Source organism: Epinephelus fuscoguttatus, linkage group LG7, assembly GCF_011397635.1.
Source record: "Epinephelus fuscoguttatus linkage group LG7, E.fuscoguttatus.final_Chr_v1".
Lineage (NCBI taxonomy): Eukaryota > Metazoa > Chordata > Actinopteri > Perciformes > Serranidae > Epinephelus > Epinephelus fuscoguttatus.
The window spans coordinates 36,261,245-36,279,914 of NC_064758.1; the positions used below are offsets into that span (position 1 = coordinate 36,261,245).

The window sequence follows — 18,670 nt, forward strand, 5'->3', positions numbered from 1 at the left end:
CATGATATTTTAGAGAAATCATCTATGATCCCCATTACCATTGGAAGAGATGTTTTAATATTAGTTAAGTATAACATCAAATCATCAGCAAATAAACTCAATTTATATTTTTCTTTATCTAGCTTTATGCCACTCATTTCTTCTGTTTGTCTAAATCACTGGGCCAAAGGTTCGATTGCCTTACTCTTGTTAGATGCATCGATGAACTATTTCAAAAGTAATTTTTTAGCTGCAACCATTAACTGAAATAATAGGGAAAGAGTTATTACTGTGTTGTTATCATGTGGTGACTTGCTTTTTGTAGCAAGAGTGATTAGACATTTGAGGCAACTGTCAGAGTGCTGCAGTGATGATGTTCTTTTGTAGGCTGACGTGTTAGTTAGTGTCACCCTGGTTCCCTCGTCAAAGAGCCAATGGTATTTTTCCACTGGATTTTGTATTATTGCAGAAAAAAAGCTCTGTGGCAAACGTTAATGTTACACAATTTGTTCAGCAGGGTAACCTCCACAAATGAACACCAATTTTATGATTTTCCAAGCATAAATGCAGTCGCCAGAGGTAAAAAAGCTTACTATAATCGAACCACTTCACGTCAAACGTCAAAGTCACAACGAGGCTGTAAAGTCTGTTTGGTGTGATGACATTCTGTAGTCTCATTTAGAGCTTGTTAGCGGGTGAGGTACTTACTGACGAATTTTATGCTATTCTCTTAAACTTGTGTTAACCACAGACCTTCTTTCAGGCATCTAACCAAAAAGCCACTGACTTAGAGACGAGGGAACCAGAAGTGAAAAAATGCTAACTCATTTCTGCATTTTAGGACTCATTCCTGCTGCATACTGTGGCTCCTCTGAGTTTGTTCATACAACAGGTAAATGTTGGTTCGGCAAGTACCATGTTAAGGCTAAAACTAATGATTATTTTCATTATACAATCATCTGCCTCTTATGCTGGCTCTAATTTGCCATAGACCAATGTGACGTCTTGACATGTATTGTTTCATCTGGCTGACAGTCCAAGATCTAAAGATACTCAGTCTACTGTCATGTGAGAAAGCATCAAATTCTCACGTGAGACACTCAAAACAGAAAATATGACTTAATGTTTATTTGATTATCAAAACAGTTGATTATTGATTTTGTTGGTAGACTAATCGATGATTCAACTAATTGTTGCAGCTCATTTCCATATATTACTTTATGACATACCTCTTTCTATATAACCTGATCTATTGAGATGCAACAAAACTCTAACCAATCTGTTGTGCTCCATGTTCATTGTGTAATTTAACTTCAATGCACTTGTGTTACTATTTATGATGAGAAACAGCAACAAATGTGTTTGTCAGAAAGAAACTGAAATTTGTCTTGCATCCCAGGACATCAACTATAAATAAAGCAATACAAAACAACACTTAACCAAACAACAAAACCATAGTACAAACGCTACAAGTCACAGATGTTACGAAAAGTGGATGCAGTGCAGCAGATGAATCCATCTGATACACAGTCAAACTGAACAAGCCAGAAAAACTGCTAAAAAAAGAGGACCAAAGCCAAAGTGTAAAAAGATAGAAGGCTGAGATTTCATCTTCCAGTGTTTCTGATTTATTTGGGAAACACTCTGGTACAACGTTGCATAAAAGCAGTTTGAGGAACACAAAAGTGCTAATAAGTGTCAAAAAAACATAGTATGAATCATAGGTAAAAAAAAATTCTTCCATTTCTCAACAACTGGCACAGAGTGGACATTCGAGTGACAGGTGTGTGTGTGTGTATGTGCGCGTGTGTGTTTGTATTGCTTTATCAGAGGAGTTTTTCAGGAGGCCAGTTGGGCTGCGGAGGGGCTGTGATGCAACTGGGAGTTTACGGACAGACACTGCCCATTGACGGTAAAATGTGGAAAGGGGGCCGGGCTAAACTTTCAAGAAAAGAGGTCATCCTGTGTGGGAATTTCCCTCTCCCCTGTCAGCATGCGAGCCAGGAGCAGGGAAAGACTGCGTGGGGCTCCAATAGGAAATGAGGGGTCACCGAAGAAAGAATGCCTAGAATGTTTGAATGACTCTGTGCCAAAACTGACAGCTACGACCGGAGAGCGAGGGGAGAAAATGTGCTGAGAAAGTCACGAAAGTGGAGTCTGTGGATGTTAAATCATATTTGAAACTTTGTTTTGTGGTTTTAAACATCCACAACTTTTATTGAAAACTGTAAAACATAATCATGTTTACTTAAACTATTTTGTGCCCGGTGAGACCTAGCGCCAAGCCACAACTACTTAAAGCTATTGTCATGCTCACGGAGGATAACAATTGTCTTATTGAAATGTGGGTGTAGCATTCTTCAAGTGGTGATGTGTTGGAAAGGGAGGATATTGCACAACAGTTAAAAGCTAAACTGTTCCATCATTGAGTGTGTTGAAACATCCACTGTGTTCAAAATGTCATCTATCACTGCCAAACAGCACCAGTTTTTAGACTTTATTTGGAGAATATAATGTGACTTTTCAGTGACAATGTAGTAAATGTTACCCCCCCCCCCCACCCTTGAGAAACAAGCAGGGGTGGTTTTTCTTCTTCTCTATTGTTTGAAGTGAGAGTTGGAAAAACATTCCCCACCCTGAATTGTCACGGATCACCTACAAATCCCACCATGCCTCTTTCTTTATCCTCTCTGTCTGGGCTTTGCTTGCTTGAGACAGATAAGTTTCATACTGTGCACATAGTGAAATGCAGTCTGAGGGCTTGGTAAATTCCACTGCAAACAAATAGTCAACTTATCTATCACGTCTGGTGTAACCTACTTTGTCACTCCCATTTTTAACTTCTTCATTTTCTACTGAATCTTTTCCACTTGAGGGTTAAATGAGGTTTGCTCGGGATCGTTCGTATCTTTACTGACACGCAGCCAGTTCTCTTGGCTGTTGAAGCATGACCTGAGGTGGTGTGAGGAGGTTAGTTGCTGATTAATTTCCATGCAACCTTGAACCCCTCTCTGGGCCAGTGGACCCAGCAGACTATTGACAGAGCAGTGTGCTAAAGATAAAGCTAGCGTTTCTGTGCTGCGTGCAGTGTGTGACCGAGTCTTTTTTTTTTTTTTTTTTTTTTGCTGCTCTCAGCAGTATTGTTTCAGTCTAAGTTAGCTGGATGTATTTCAGGATCTGATAAGTTTTGTGTCAATCAATGAGTAAACAGACGAACGCAAATGCAGTGTCATTAAGAGTTACTCAATAATGGTGTGGAGAGTCTGTCACTGTGAAGATTCACCTCACTTTTCTGCTGTATTTGATGACAATAGAGAAACACAATTTCACATAGGAGGCCTTTTTTATAGTCAGTAACAGAGGAGGTTTCTGTTGTCATATAAAAAGGTACTGAACACCATTTTCTGCTCTGTGGAAACAATAAATAATAATGAATCGTGTAGATGGTGATCTGAGGCAATATCAAAATGTCTGTAGCCTTAGTCGTGACGACCAGATTTATAAAATTCACTCCAAGTCCTAAAGCAAGCCTCAAATTCCTACGTCATGTTGAGGTCTCTTTCAAATTTGGCTTATTATCTTGAATTATAAGACTGCAAATTTGCCTCATCCTCGAGCCAATTTTTATCTGCAATATGCTGTAATAGAAACACACTGTGATACAGTCTGACTGTCATGAGTGTGAATATTGAAGGCGAGCATTAACACCCCTGTCTGCACCTGCTTCAAAAGGACAGAAAGGAAGAAATTACGAATGAAATTCTTTAGACAAAGTATAAATCTGTTTAATTCAATAAAATATCAAGTACAATTAAAGCATTTTCCCTTTTAATATTAAATAATTAGACTTATTTCATTCATTGCCAATACTATTACAAAGAGTTGCATCATTTCACTGCAGCACAACTCTTCCCTTGACAACCATGGCTCCAGATACACAAAATGTAGAAATTCACTCGCATGTATGTAAAATCTGCACCGAAATACTGCATACACAAAAAATTACATCTGAGAATAAAGCTACGGTGACATGTGAAGAATCGTGAATGATTGCGCAATCCATGCACCCACTCCTTCAGTCCCATTCAAAGTGTCCCTGTAAACTGGTGGTCGCTGTCTTCACATGTGAAGCGTACCGTTTTTCCAACACTAGTTCAGTGGATCACCTCCGGCTCTAAAGTCCATCGATGATGAGACAAGCAGCCCGGAGGTCTGTGTGGAGTCTCTGGAGGAGGTTTTCTAACATTGTCCAGTGGCAGAGAGCAGGTTGCGCAGGGTGGCCAGCTCTCTGGACAGCTGCTCTACGCGCTTTTGTAAACGATCGTTCTCTGCAGCCAGTTCCAGCACTTTATGTTGAGTCTCCAAGTTGCGCATTTTGGCTTTGTCCCTGCTCTTCCTCACGGCGAGGTTGTTCCTCTCCCGCCTCACCCTGTATTCTTCACTGTCCTTGTCCAGGCGTTTCTTCGACTTGCCGCTGGACATTTTGCCACCGTGCGACGGCGACCTGCTTTTACCTGACGGGGCAGGTGTGCTGGGCGGGCTGGAGCAAGTCGAGGACGCAGTGGAGATGTTTCCAAGACTGCCGCTGGTGGCCTGGTAATGAAGGTACCTCATGTCAAAACCAGACGACCCGTTCTCCATCTTTGCGTCTTCCTGACTGTCGTCTCTGTCAGCAGCAGCAGCGGCAGCGGCGGCTCTGTAGCGGCTCCCGACGAGTTCAGGGCTGAGCACACTATCCACACGGGTCTCCTGCAGCTCAGTGTAACCCAGCGCGTAGGGCTCCCTGGGGTCCCTCAGGTTGTCGCACTGACTCGTCTCCAGCTCGTTCAGCAGCGAGTAGTTCTTGTAGTTCTGTAAAGCTGTAACTCTCTTGATCTTGTTCTCCGCCAGGAAATCAGAGTAAACGTCCCCCTGCTGCTGCTGGTGCTGTTGGTGCGTCTGCGCCGCCAGCTGCGGGCAGTGCAAAGCTGAATCCAGGTAAACGCTGAAGTCTATCGCTCTCTCCCGCTCTTCAATGCCCAGCTCCGTCATCGAGTCGCCGAGCCTCCAGTATGAGCTGTTGCTGATGGGACTGATAATGCTGTCTCTACTGTGGATAGCAAAGCCGCCCTCGTCGTAGAAGCCGGCCACTTCCATGGATCTTAACACCCGCCGGATTGCAGGAGCATGGAGCGCTGAGATGAGACGCCCAGAGTGCTTTTGCTTCAGTTGCCTCAGTTGTGAAATGGCTCAAGTGTTGGAATGTGATGAGTTTAAATCCGCCGTGTCACTGCCTGTGACAACACGCAGTGAAACTACTTTGAAGAAGCTGCGCTCATGGATTGGAAGGAATTGACAGGTCTTCCTGTCTCGGGGGGTTTTATTAGACGCGAGGGGCGGGGCTTTAACTGGGCAGGTGTGTGACGCGCAGCGAGGAGCCAACCGGACAACCTGTGCTGCTAATACAGTAGCTTCCCTGCAGTCAACCATCTGTGTTTTAACATCAGAAACAAGCTTAATCTGTCTTTAATTTGTGTGTGTGACGGTGAGTTGTGGCACAGACCTTGGTTTGCAGCAGCGGAATAAATGATGGGAAATGCAACTTTTGTGGTTTTTCGTTAAAATGAAACTAAGACATCAAAAATCAAAAGTGAAAATGAGCGTCTAAACCCACAGCCAGGGTGCCAACTGTAAAAACAGAGCGTACTGAATACTTTTTACCCCGGCATTTGTTGACACAACGTCCATACACGCCCTCTACAGTCACATCTCATCAACTCGATAATAATGGAAAAATCCCACTCGTGGCAACCATTTTCTGAGTTCATGCGTAATCACCCCTAACGACGATGCTCATGAAAACAACCCTGGACACATCTCCACACAGCTGTTTCCCCACAACACAGAGACTAGCTCAAACCAGACTGTTGTTATGTGGTCAAACTGTATCAGATGATGCATCCACTCCAACTGTATGAGGGTCAGGGTGGTTGTTGTGAGACTTTCAGTCAGTCTGGGTTATGTCTAATAACACCTCAGTGTGTCCTCATTCAGGCCCACAAAGCTTTTCTATAAATGTCTCAAAGGTCATCATGATTTTGTTCCCACGTTAAATTTAAATTTAAACAATAAAAAGACACAGTGACTTGGCTCAGGTGCCAAAACAGGTGTGTGTATCATTTACACTCAGCAGGTCTAATGAGCCTCAGATCAAACAGGCTGCTCATGACTCTCTGCTCTTCTGTTACTCCACAGTTTGTCAGTTGAGTGTATGTAATTAATGTGAGGTCTTACTGCCATCTTGTGGCGAGCTGCTAGACTGTACGGAAGTGACACACAGTTGAGGCATCTTTACATAAACTGTTTGACTGGTGCACAGCCAAAAACACTTATCTTACAACATCTCTTGCCTTTCCCACAAATATACACATCTTAACAAGCATATGCATGCACCAGTGCTGCAGTTTATTCTGCAACTAAAGATGTTTGTGACTCTATTCATGTATGATGCAGTGACCCGAAATGGTGACCCCCATATCTGGATGAACAAGTAGCATAAATGGAAGTACCTCAAAACTGTACTTAGGTGCAATACGTGCGCACATGTACTTAGTTGCTCTCCACCATTACACTGAAATCTGTCTCTTATTCACTCCCCTAGCTTTTAATAATGCATTTCATTTCACAAGTTTGTGTTTTTATGCAAGAACTGTTTATGTTTTCTCTAAAACTACTTTATAAATTGTTGTGTGGTTGGATCTATAAATGTGCATTATATTTTATAAGCTGATCGAATGTTTTGTATGTAAGAGAAAGATAAAAATCAAGTAAAACGTACAATATTAACTGAATAATTTAATGAATTGTGAGTATAAAGTAGCATAAAATTCAAGATTCAAGATGCTTTATTGTCATTTCTAAAGTTATGTAACGGACATATAGAGAATTGAAACATCGCTTCACTCTGAAATGACCGATGGTGCAGACAGTGCAAAAGCTTAAGTATAAATAAGGAAGTAAAAGAGAATAGAAGAGGTAACACAAAAATAAAAATATATAAGAGCAATCAAGTGGTGCAAAGATGCAACAATTAGAATAGCAGCTTGCCTCAGTCTCAGCCTCAGTATATAAGGTAGTGCTGGTCGTCTGGTTAAAGTGGCTGGTGTTGTTATGGGTAATATGGTTAATATAGGTAACATAGTCCAGAGTCTATGGGAGTGGGGGGTCAGGAAAAAAGGAAATGGAAATAGCTAGTCAAGTAATACACAAGTGCCGCAATATTAGAGCTAAGCATGTCCCACTGTACTTTACTGTGGTTACACATAGCAACACAGCAAACACTGAACCTTTACTGATACTGTGAGGTCACATATTTTGTTAGCTGTTGCACAAACTGTTGGATGGTATATTGTCTGTTCAGCAATGGTGAAATGTAAATTAAGTACGTTTACTGTGCTTAAAGAAACACTTCACCCACAACATGACCATTTGTGTATCAGTTAGTCATGCTCAGTGACCTTGAATTCATGAAACAAAGTTTGTTTTTCCCACATGCCTCCACAGAAAACGGCGAACATTTTGATTTATTTTGTCGGTGAGGTATTCCTTTAAGTACAGTTTTTAGACTCTTAAGCTTTACTTGAGTACTTGCTGCTTTATACGTACGTGTATTTCAGAGGGAAATGTTACATCTTTTACTCCACTACATTTATTTAACAGCTATAGTTACTGGTTTGTTTGCAGATTTATATTTTGCATTAAAAGTCCTGTTTATAAGGGCTTAAAACTAAGGTTTTAAGCCCTTATAGTGTTTGGATCAACTTTCAGACGTCAACATAAACCACAGTTAAACCTGTCTGTGCAGGGAGTGCCTGTGGAGCAGTTAGAGGAAACCAAACTCCTTGGAGTTATATTAGACGGTGGATAGAAGTGGTCAGAACAGAGACAAAAGCTGTTCCATTTATGGGTCTGGCACTTATTAAGAGTTGTGCTTGATTCTTTCCACAAGAATTTATCTTCATTTTTAAACATTGGCTCTTACTAATTTGCATCACTGTCCAGTAATGTGTTCGAGTGCGTCAAATAATGACTCATGACTCATGCCACATGACTTCCTCTGAACTGTAACAGAAGAGCTAACATAATCAGATTGAACATAACCTTAGGTTGGTCACTGGTGAAGGACTATATGGTTATTTTTCTGCTCTGTTTTATGAGAAATATTTTATTGTCTAAAACCCTGAATATTCTTTACCATCATTTTTCTTACAGTGGTAATGACCATAACATAAATACAAGGCATGCAGCAAGAGGTTGTTTTTCACTTCCTGTTTCCAAAACAAATGCAAGGCAAGGCACTGTTGTGTTTAGAGGAATGAAATTATGTAAAGGTTTACTAACAGACATTTTACATCTAACAAGCGCAGCTGTTTTTAAAAATGGGTTGAAGAAATACCTGATGGCACTGAACACCAGCACATCTTAAATAGGAGAAGTTTTATTAGATAATATCTGACTATACGAACCTTTGTGTTAAACTCTTCTGGTCTTTTCATTTTCTTAATCACTGTTAATGTTGTTATTAGTAGTACTACTATTACATATGAGCTATATCTTTTTTTTTCTGACAATTTACATATAGTGAGGATACTTGTTGCCATTGTTGTAACTATTGTCATTAGTAGTTTCATTGTTGTAAATTGTCTACTTGTGTGGACCCCAGGAAGAGTACCTTGATAGTGGCTAATGTGGATTCATATAACTAACTAACTACAACAATATCAAAATAAATAAACAAACAAATAAATTAATAAATAAGGGCTCCAAATACCACGTGCATACAACATACAATAAAATACATAGTGAAAAGAAGGGGAGTGAATGAGAGAAAGCTTTCAATGTCAACCTGCAGTGAAAAGTAACTGAGCAGCGACAAACAGACCTACTTGTGCTTTACCAAAGTACAGTTTTGAGACTCTTGTACTTTTCTTTAGTACCATAAAACTTCAATTAGTAGCCCGGGCTATTATTTGCATAAATCACTGAAATCAGCAGGCCTATATTTGGGACAGGCCTTTAATTCCTTTCACACAAAACTGTTGCTTAGCAAAGTTCGGGAAATACAAATTGTTTATTTAAACCAGTATTACTTGTTTAAAAATTAGGCTTTAGGATAATATATCAATCATAAGTCATTAATTCAATCTTGCTCCGACAGACATCAGAGAGAGAGAGAAAGTTATTGCATACTGACACGACACCACTTTATCCTGTTAAAACAGTACTCACAACCTGGATTAATTTTCATGTAAAACCTTTTTGATTATTTTGATCTGAGGACCCTTACGGACTAAAGGAATATGAATAACTTGCAGTGGTATCAAGGAATGGACACATAATTTGCGATAGCCAACAACCCGGTTTTACACATCTGAACAACTTCTATTGAAAAAAAAAGGGAACTGCAACCAGACCAGGCGTCTAATTGAGACAGGCCTTTATTGGTCACAATCTATAGCCACACCAGGATAGTAAAAGGGACTGGACTTTTAATTGAAGTTTCGTGGTATTTTCAGTTTATGTTACTTCATACTTCTGCTCCATACATTTAAAAGGGTAATGCTGACAGCAGTAATATTATGAGGGATATATATTTTATTTACTTCACTATATATTGACCAGATAAAGTTAACCAGTCAACAAACTACTGATACAGTATATAATACTCTGACAGGGGCCATTGTGTCTATTGTAAACCTTCTGACACATTTGCTGATAATACCTATATACTTTGACTTGAGTTAAATTAGAATTATAAAACGTTTAGCCTCCTTGTAATAAAGTACTTTTACCTGGATGTACTGATAATTTTCTTGAAGCCACTCTATTTAACTATGGCTGAACAGGAGCAACTATGGCAACAAGTGTCAGCTGGTTAACATTAGCATTAAAGCTAGCTAACATTAGCCACCACCAACAACAACTGGTCTCACCTGACTAAATGAGGCTGCAGCATCGAAACAACTGACTGTACGTGGTGTACGTGGTACCTTTGGTCCTTTCCTCAGCTGAAGCTGTATTGTCGATGTACACACACACACACAGCTCCCTCTACTGTACATCCAGCAGAGGGCTGTGGGCAGCGCGGGCAGCTGACAGGACGGGTGGGGTCAGGAAATGCGGTCTTTCCCCTCGCACATCCCCATTGGTCACTCGGCCATCCATGGAACGTTTCCCCGCCTTGTGATTGGCTGCTGCGCTCAACGACTTGCGCCGGATTGGCTGAAAACGCTACGCTGTCTGTGGGCTGAGAACTTGATGATTCCGTTGGTTCCTGACTGTGAGTAGAGAGATTGAAGGGGCAGGGCCCACAGTGGAGAAATGGCGAGAATGGTTAACGAGAACGGGTGTGGAGTGGAGACACAGAGCCCGGAGCCGCAGGGACCGGGCCGGGGCTCGGCCAGATGGGGTCCACAACACGCCGGTGCCCGAGAACTGGCCAGTTTATACTCACCAGGTGAGTCGATGTGCTCAGCAGCTCCGTCTTATGCGCTTGTTCCCCGGTTTAAGTGTCCACGAGTGGTGTGATATAACGTCAGGCTTCACATAGCGTAGTTACCAAGTAACAAACTGTGGACAAAAACTACTTAAATCACAAACAGGAGCACCAGCTTGTGTTTAACTGCTACAACTAAATGACACCGAGCAATGAGCGACGGCTCCGTGCTGGTCACAGCCAGACTTTTGTTTGTTACACAACAGGAATCATGTGAGATTGGTTGGATTTGTGTTTGAGCCGCTGTTGTCCTTTGACATTTCGAGCATCAGGCAGAGGTTAGAAGAATCCACCGCTTCTGCTTTAGGCTCAGCAGCCTTATTTGTCCATGGAGCTGCTGTGACCTTTCGTAACAGCGTTGTCAGCCCTGGAAAGCAATGCATAACCAGAAACTGACGGTCTGGATAGTTTGGAGATGTTGGCCAGTAAACACTGTGCCAGTCCTCCCACTATTACTCATACCATTTGAACTTGGGCTTATGAATTGAAGGGCCTTCACACCCATTGTGCAAACACTTCATGCTTTTTGAGCTCCTCAGCTTTGACTTTCTGCTGATTTGACGTCTGCCTCCCAGTGGGCTTATTTTAGCCACTTAGAGACTGGAGCCTCCTTTGAGTTGTCAGATGTGGACAGGTATTTCAGGCCCAGCTGCTCACCTGTCATGTAACAAACAAAGTGCAGACGAATGTCACTGATGTAAAGAAGCATCTGACGTTGTCTTATTTACCAACCTTTGGACGTTTTAGTTTGGATTACATCATATCACATCATGTTCAGGTGGACTGCAGACATAATATGCATGATAATCTTATCAGGAACGTCGTACTATTAAGAAGTGCTGCTCATGTGTTGGATCATATTAACTCGTCTGCTCCTGTTTTCCTTTAAGGCAAAAGATGTCAAGAGTGGTTATGTGTCCTCCTCTGCTTCTCTCTCATGGCCTTCAATTTCATTCACCTTCTTGCCAATTTCCACCTGGGACACTTGTGGTACATCCTGCTGAGTATTGGTAAGTGCTGACTGAAACATTATATAATGTTCTGATGTACTGTCACTGGTTTTTGTCTTCTGTTTTTTTTAGAGCTGCAGTCCAAATAAAGCATTGGGTCTGTCTTTAATTTAATGGTTTTCTCATCCTTTTATCTGTGCTGCGCTCCTCACACTGTCTTTCAGTGGCAGGAATACTCACAGCAGACTTTGCGTCAGGACTTGTTCACTGGGGGGCTGACACGTGGGGATCAGTGGATCTACCTATCTTTGGAAAGGTAAGGCATCTTTTGTTTGTACTCTAAATAATCTGCTTTTAAAATTATCGTCCTCTTGCATTCACAGTGCGTATTTCTTGTTTTTTCAGGCCTTTATACGACCATTTAGAGAGCACCACATCGACCCCACAGCCATTACCCGTCATGACTTCATTGAGACCAATGGTGACAACTGCATGTTGACCATAATCCCTCTAGCACACATGGCCTTCAGCTTCGTCACCCTCTCCCCTGGTGAGTTTTGTATCAACAAACCGAGTCTGACATTTTCATCTGTCTGATTTTCTTATCTATTTCAACATTACCATACAGAAGGAAAAAAAAACACCAAATAAATGAGTGTCTGTCTCCTTTTTGCAGCGGAGATTTACCATATCTACCCCTGGTACTGCTACTTGTACGCACTCGGCATCTTTGTGACTCTTACCAACCAGATTCACAAGTGGTCGCACACGTACTTCGGCCTACCTCGTTGGGTCGTGTTTCTGCAGGACTGCCACATCATCCTCCCTCGCAAGCACCACCGCATCCATCACGTCTCCCCTCATGAGACGTACTTCTGCATCACCACAGGTTCGTCTTTTTTACTCAGGATTAAAGGTGGAAATCGGCCTGTAAATAGTGTTTTGAAGGTAAAATCTCACAGTTTGTGGGATGAGAGCGATGCGGAGCTCACTCAGCGTGGCTTTCAAAGTCATCAGCTTACTGTGCTGTGCACACTACACAACTTGTTGTCTTGTAATCGGGAGTCTTGAAGTCGTTATGTTTTTAAGGCCCAGACACACCAAACTGATATCGAAGAACTAGTGGAGGCCGACTGTTGCATCACCTCACGTCGCCTGTGTCTCAGCCAAAAATTGTGCTTGAACATAAAATAAGGACTTCAACCGACGGCCAGCCAGTACGTACGATCTCCACCTGTGTGAAAGTAAATCACGCTCTGTACAATTAGGCAGCGGTAGTCTGTATTCGTCATTCAAAAAGGGAAACTGGAACACCGACAAGACGGATTCAAGATGCTAGTAAGCCAGTTAGCACATTAACAACATGACCTGAGGTTAAACAAACAAAGGATATGTACCATGCTCTAGCTAACAACAAAAAACAATTATGAAGTGTTTTCTGACCGCCTCACGCCCTCTTGACTTCAGCCGTTTATTTACATACTTATTCATCACTTCCGTTTCTCATCTCATGCACTGAGCTGAACTGTTTGATGCTGATTCAACATGCCGAGTTGGCCAAAAACCAGCTGAGAAGGGCCTAAACAGGGCTATTAGTGCCAGCGGTGTGAGATACACTGCAAAAACAAGCGCGACACACGCTCACCGATGGCCTGACATTGACCAACGGCTGATCAGAGCTCTAACACTACACGACTGACGGCAACAGGGGTCACACGCTACAAAATCTTTCACCAGGAGGAATCCCTGATGAGTGTGTCATGGGATGTGTGGGTCAAACCACAACCCGGGGGGCGGGGAGCACACACCACCTAAATGAATATTATTTCCATGCCTTGGAAAAGTTCAATCAATATTTGTTAACATGAGCTACTCTCTCTCAAAGTCAGATATCAGAGAAGTAAGTCTCAAACTTGTGATGTCATGGGGTATAAAGTCTGGAGCTGCTCCATAGATAATGAACAGGAGCCTGATTTATGGACCCACAGATGTTTGTTTTCTTTTTTATACTCAAATGATCTTTATTCTATTGAAGTGTTCCAGTTCTGAAACAGAAAATGTTCCCATATACTCAGAACGTTCCCCTGGATGCTCTCAACGTCACCTAGAACGTCTTTCACCATTCATTGTCTGTGGAGCTCCAGACTTTATATTTGATGACATCAGATATTAGAGTTTTAGCAGTCTAGCTTTTGGATCTGGGAGGGACTTGTTTGTGTTTACTAATTTTTAGACTTTCTTAGATCATAGGAATAACACACATAAATTGGACATAGTTCCACGTTAGTGGAGGGGCGTGAAGTAAAACAAACTGTGACGTAAGGTGATATTGAGAACACATGTTGATTTAGAACAGCTTCTATAGCAGCGTCTATCTTTTCTATTGTGCTGCTACTGTTATTACTCCTCGTTGGTACAGGTTACCGCTTGACAAAAGCTTTACAGCTTTAGTCCTGCTCTTGGCGCTGACTGGCTAATTGTGGTCCCGTGACGCTCATTGTTTATTTTGTTATTCCACCGCTGTCTCGTGTCATGATTTCAGACGAATCAGTCAACTTGGTGGTATAGGCGCATTCCAAGGTCTGGACCCTTGTGGCTTGTGTGTTTGTTAAGTTACACAAGGGCAAATAAGGGCAAAAGGCGTGTACTGTGAACTAAGGCTGCAACAACTGGTTAATAAATAGAGTAGTCGATCGAAATAATATTAAATGCCAACTATTTTGATAATCAATAAACCGTTAATCATTTTTCAAGCAAAAATGTCAAAACATTTGCTGGCTCCAGTTTCTTAAATGTGAGAATTTGCTGCTTTTCTTTGTCATTTATGATGGTAAATGACGAGTCTTGGGGTTTAGGACTGCTGGTTGGACAGAAGAACCAAAGTGAAGTCATCACTTTGGGCTTTGGGATGTTTTGAAGAGCAATTTTCACAAGTTTTTGATTTAATTGTGAAAATAATAAGCACATTTATTGATTATGAAAGTAATTGTTAGTTGCAGCTTCAGTGGGATCTAGGCACAAGGCAAATTTGTCATCGAGCCTTTTCTCTCCAGGTTGGCTGAACTACCCTCTGGAGAAAATCGGTTTCTGGAGGAACCTGGAGGATCTTATCCAGGGCGTGACGGGAGAGAAGCCCAGAGCAGATGACCTGAAATGGGCTCAAAAAGTGAAGTAACGCTGCAGGCTAACTTCACCCTACCTCAGAAGACACTGGCTCTGTCCAGGCTTCTCATCCCCTTTTTTGCCTCACACAAACTGTAATCCATAAAAAGACAAATTAACAAACACTTTCTGATGCCATAGCTTTAAGTCTTGCACATTGTGTCTGTTTTTCAAGAGGAGGGCTCTGTTGATGGGATTTTTTCATTACTCACTCTCATGGATCATCATGTGAAATTGCAATATATCCTAAACTCTTCGTGTGTCTAACACAACTCATCACTTTTTTGAGGCAATTTACAGATGCTTTTGTTAAGACGGTTTGATCAGATACTTTGCGGTCAGATGCAGATAATTTGAAACCGCTTCCTAAGGAGATTAAAAGATTTCCCTCACGTCAGAAAATTCAAACAATCCCAAGAAAGAATACTTGAAAGAGTGAACACTCACTTTTTTCCCTCCTCCAGAGACGCAGCTGTTCATTTGCAGACTGGATAAGTCACGTTATATTTAGCACTGCATTTTTTTTGTCTCTGGATCGGTCTTTGCATCTCCACCTCATCAAGGGTCTGATTGATGTGCAAGTAATAAAATTGGATTTAGGCCATGGTAAGTAGTAGGGCTGGGGTGATAAAGGATTTTTGGATGCTTTACCTATGTTGATAGCTAAAGAACAAAATGGTTAATCACTGTTACATTTGTTGATTTCGTGAACATTTTGGTTAGATGCACACTTTTGGGGCATTTTTAAAGAGTGGTGTCAGTTAGTTTTAAAAAAACAAATACAAACCAGTGCCCACTGTTGTTGTTTCTGTTAACTCTCTACAAATCAAAATACAGCCATATTTAATTGTTTAGCTGTGGATTTTTTAGTGTGAGACAATGACTACAGTTGCAGTGGAAGAGTCAGTAAAACCAGAATCGTTCCTCCAGGATGCTAAACGACAGATCTGACAGTTTAGAAAACGAGTTTTTGTGTAAACAGTCCAGTCAGATCTTAAGCTGGCATTTTGATGGAATGTTTTATATTATCGGGCTGTTGAATTCAGGGCTGGGTGTTGTTTAAAAAAGTACAAAACCAGAACCAAAACCGGTGCCCTTTAAGAGTTCTTCATTCGATATCCGCCATGTGAATGGAAACATTCAGCTGCAGAAAATGCCACCAGACGCTACAGGCATGTAGTATAGCCAAACTTTTAAATGTTTTGGTGGCATGTCAGCACGCTAAACTGCCAACTCCGTCAAATACACCACAGGCGTATGGGTTGTAGCTCCTGTGTAGCTCCTACGTCGCATTAAATCAAAGACGGCTTGTGGTGATTGGCTGCAAGCAAAACCATACAAATAGCCATTTTTTCCTAGATGTGGGTGCAAAAAGGATCGAATGCAGGTCTCGTTTGACTGGAGAAGTTTGATACTACTTGGTACTGAGTTGTTTCACTCGATACCTGAAAGATATTAAGTTCCAATACCCAGCCTTAATGAGACAGCTTCATATATATCTTAAATAATAGTGGAAACAGAAGATGCATAGAGTGATTTGAAAAAAGTGACATTGAAATGTGTGTAACTGTAGTCATTGTTGATGCTAGGCCAGTAGGAAATCTGGGAAAACACACCAGTCACACCACTGTTCTGCTGAGTCTGTCTGGCCTGACTAACTAGTCCATCAGATGATCATGTGTCCTCTGTGAAAAGCCTTTTTTTAACCCCTGGTACACTGACAGTTTGACAGGACAGAGGCAGACACAGTTTTGACCAGCTGCCTTACACACCACAGATGCAGTACTTGTGTCTTTTTGCTTATTTTTTGTTTCATTTGCAGCACTCCTTTGTGTTAATTATTGTGTCTTTCTGGGGTTTGTGTCTCCGTTAATCAGACACAGATCCTCCAAAGTTATGTGCCAACAGTGTGTAACATTGTTTTAACTCCTCGCATCTTGCTATTCTTTTGTGTTGTGTTGGAAGAAACTGTCGGCTTCGAAGTGTAACATTGGCCGTGAGGAATGCTGCCACTGTGTACCGTCTTGGTAACCGTGACAGGCAGACTTGGTGATGTTACAAGGGCTTCTGTGGTTGTTTTTTTTTAATGCTTTAGTCAGTAATTTGTAAATGTATTGTACAGCGAATAACTATGCAGTGTAATCAGAGGCCCTTAACCATACGTCTTAACTCATCTGATTAGGTTCAAATGCCTTTCTTTTTCTACTAGTTTACACGTATTTGCTATTTGAGTTGGAAAACTGGAGCTTAAAAAAGTAGCTACTTAAACTGCATGACGAAATTACTTTTACTAATTAAGATGTCACTTACACAGACGTAAGAATGCGTGCATGCATACAGCATGTTGGCTTGTGCAAGCGATATACCGGGTCACCAGCTTTCCTTTGGGTTTATGAAGAGCAGACACTGATTAGGGAGGATTGTGCTTGCTCCAGATTAAATTAATTGTGCTGCTTTCAAAAGATGACCCCAAACTTTGACCAAACAGTCCCTTGAACAACCAAAATGTTATGTGATCAATCCTAGATTCTTCAGGTTTAAATTGGAGGCGCTGCGTTTGTTGCCTAGTTAGGTTGACCTGGTTAAAGGCTGAATGAAAGGCTGAACTACTTTGTACTCAAAGTAGACAATTTAGTATTAGTTCATTTTGAAGGTAAAAATCAAGCTTTATATAATGAAATATTCCAGTTTTTGAATCCTATATACTTGATTATAAACAATTATCCACCATAGGTCAACAACAGAAGTACACTGCAGATTGCGTAGTGCTTGTAGAGTATTGTGAGAAGCAGTTTTGTGTGCACTAGGTTGTGTAATATATGCTGGTAAATGGATGCCGTTATGTTTCACTGCAAAGGCGTGCGTAGAAGTTGTGCTCCTGTAGCTCTTTTGGATCAGTATTAGGCACAAAATAGTTTGGGTGCTGCTAGCTGCAGATAGTAGACACATTTCAGCTTTGACACACCACTTAGTTTATGAATAGAAATTTGGCGTTGGCTCTACTGGATGTTTTGGCGCTTCAGCGAATTGCTTTTTGTGATAATATAAAAGTAATGAGAATTTTAAGGACGTTTTGTGTTTTTGTAATACTGCAAAATAGGAAAGGTTAGTGGTTAGATATACATGACATGTCATAATTAGTTTGGACAAAACTGACAACCTCGCAATAAAAATAAATGGTGAGCTCAGAAGGAATCCAGACCATAATAATAATCCTGACAGAGTGGCTGTAATTGTTGTTTATGGTTGTGATAGTTGGGAGTCAGGTTGTGAGTATAGATCTAACATGCATTAACTTATTCTTCATTCTTATTCTCCAGATGATCTCAGGATTGTGGTTAGAGTGATTTAAATAGGTTATTATGAATTTATGGATAAACGAAAAAAAAACCCTCTCCATTAGTGAAGTTCAGGCCGTTATTTGAAAGATAACAGTTGTTTAAGTCACTTGTTTCCATCAGATTCTGTTGGCCAAAGTAGCCAGATGATGATTTTAAATACATTATGGGTTCTATTGTAGCCATATATCAGTATAGTTAACTTGGCCTCTTGTTGTTGAGGTAGAATTTGTTGTTTAAAAACAGACATCAGTGGATTTGAAAGGGTATTTTGTGACAATGTGTGGTTTACTAAATATTTTTCCCACTGGAAATGGTGAAAGCAAATGAACTGGTTGGTATGTGGGGTGGGCAGTCATTGTTGGTTTGTTCGACATGCTGTGTTGAAATCACTTTTGTAATGATCCTTGGACTTTTTATTGAATTGCCTTATCCTCTCCCTGATTGATTTACTGTAAATCTTGCCAGCGATGTGGGAAAACAATTTATTGACTGACATTAAATTGCCCTTCACTTGCCTCTCACTTGTTCTGAGGCAAGGCTCATGTGGATGTTGTAGTTGGTTATGTATGCTGGTGGTGATGGAGTTTTAGATATCAGAATAATGCCTTGATGCCTTTTTGTTGTCTTCCCTTTGGGAGACTTACAATGTATATATTAAATTGTATTTATAAATAAACTAAATAAACAGTTGATAATTACTGCTA

General features: G+C 41.0%; 3 protein-coding genes across 3 annotated transcripts in view; 1 reads left to right on the top strand and 2 right to left on the bottom strand.

Moving 5' to 3' along the window:
- Positions 1-10,053, bottom strand: part of klhl12 (kelch-like family member 12) — a 45,022-nt gene extending 34,969 nt beyond the window's left edge. The window contains exon 1 of the mRNA XM_049581495.1: positions 9,951-10,053. The gene's annotated coding sequence lies outside the window, so the exon portion shown is untranslated. The remainder of the gene's footprint in view (positions 1-9,950) is intronic.
- Positions 3,740-5,310, bottom strand: cebpb (CCAAT enhancer binding protein beta). Its single transcript, XM_049581500.1, has one exon. The coding sequence runs from the start codon at positions 5,113-5,115 to the stop codon at positions 4,219-4,221; it is 897 nt and encodes a 298-aa protein (XP_049437457.1). The 5' UTR covers positions 5,116-5,310; the 3' UTR covers positions 3,740-4,218.
- Positions 10,054-10,282: 229 nt separating the features above from the next.
- peds1 (plasmanylethanolamine desaturase 1) lies at positions 10,283-18,670 on the top strand. The gene is made up of 6 exons (XM_049581501.1): positions 10,283-10,474; positions 11,404-11,523; positions 11,688-11,779; positions 11,869-12,013; positions 12,140-12,352; positions 14,517-18,670. Exons 1-6 carry the CDS (start codon positions 10,339-10,341, stop codon positions 14,636-14,638), a joined length of 828 nt encoding a protein of 275 aa, XP_049437458.1. The 5' UTR covers positions 10,283-10,338; the 3' UTR covers positions 14,639-18,670.

Excerpts from the sequence above, each read along its gene's own strand:
- cebpb (XM_049581500.1), bottom strand. The coding sequence starts at position 5,115 with ATGGAAGTGGCCGGCTTCTACGACGAGGGCGGCTTTGCTATCCACAGT.
- peds1 (XM_049581501.1), top strand. The coding sequence starts at position 10,339 with ATGGCGAGAATGGTTAACGAGAACGGGTGTGGAGTGGAGACACAGAGC. Across the intron at positions 10,475-11,403 it reads GGCCAGTTTATACTCACCAG|GCAAAAGATGTCAAGAGTGG; the intron begins GTGAGTCGATGT and ends TTTTCCTTTAAG. Across the intron at positions 12,353-14,516 it reads GTACTTCTGCATCACCACAG|GTTGGCTGAACTACCCTCTG; the intron begins GTTCGTCTTTTT and ends TTTTCTCTCCAG.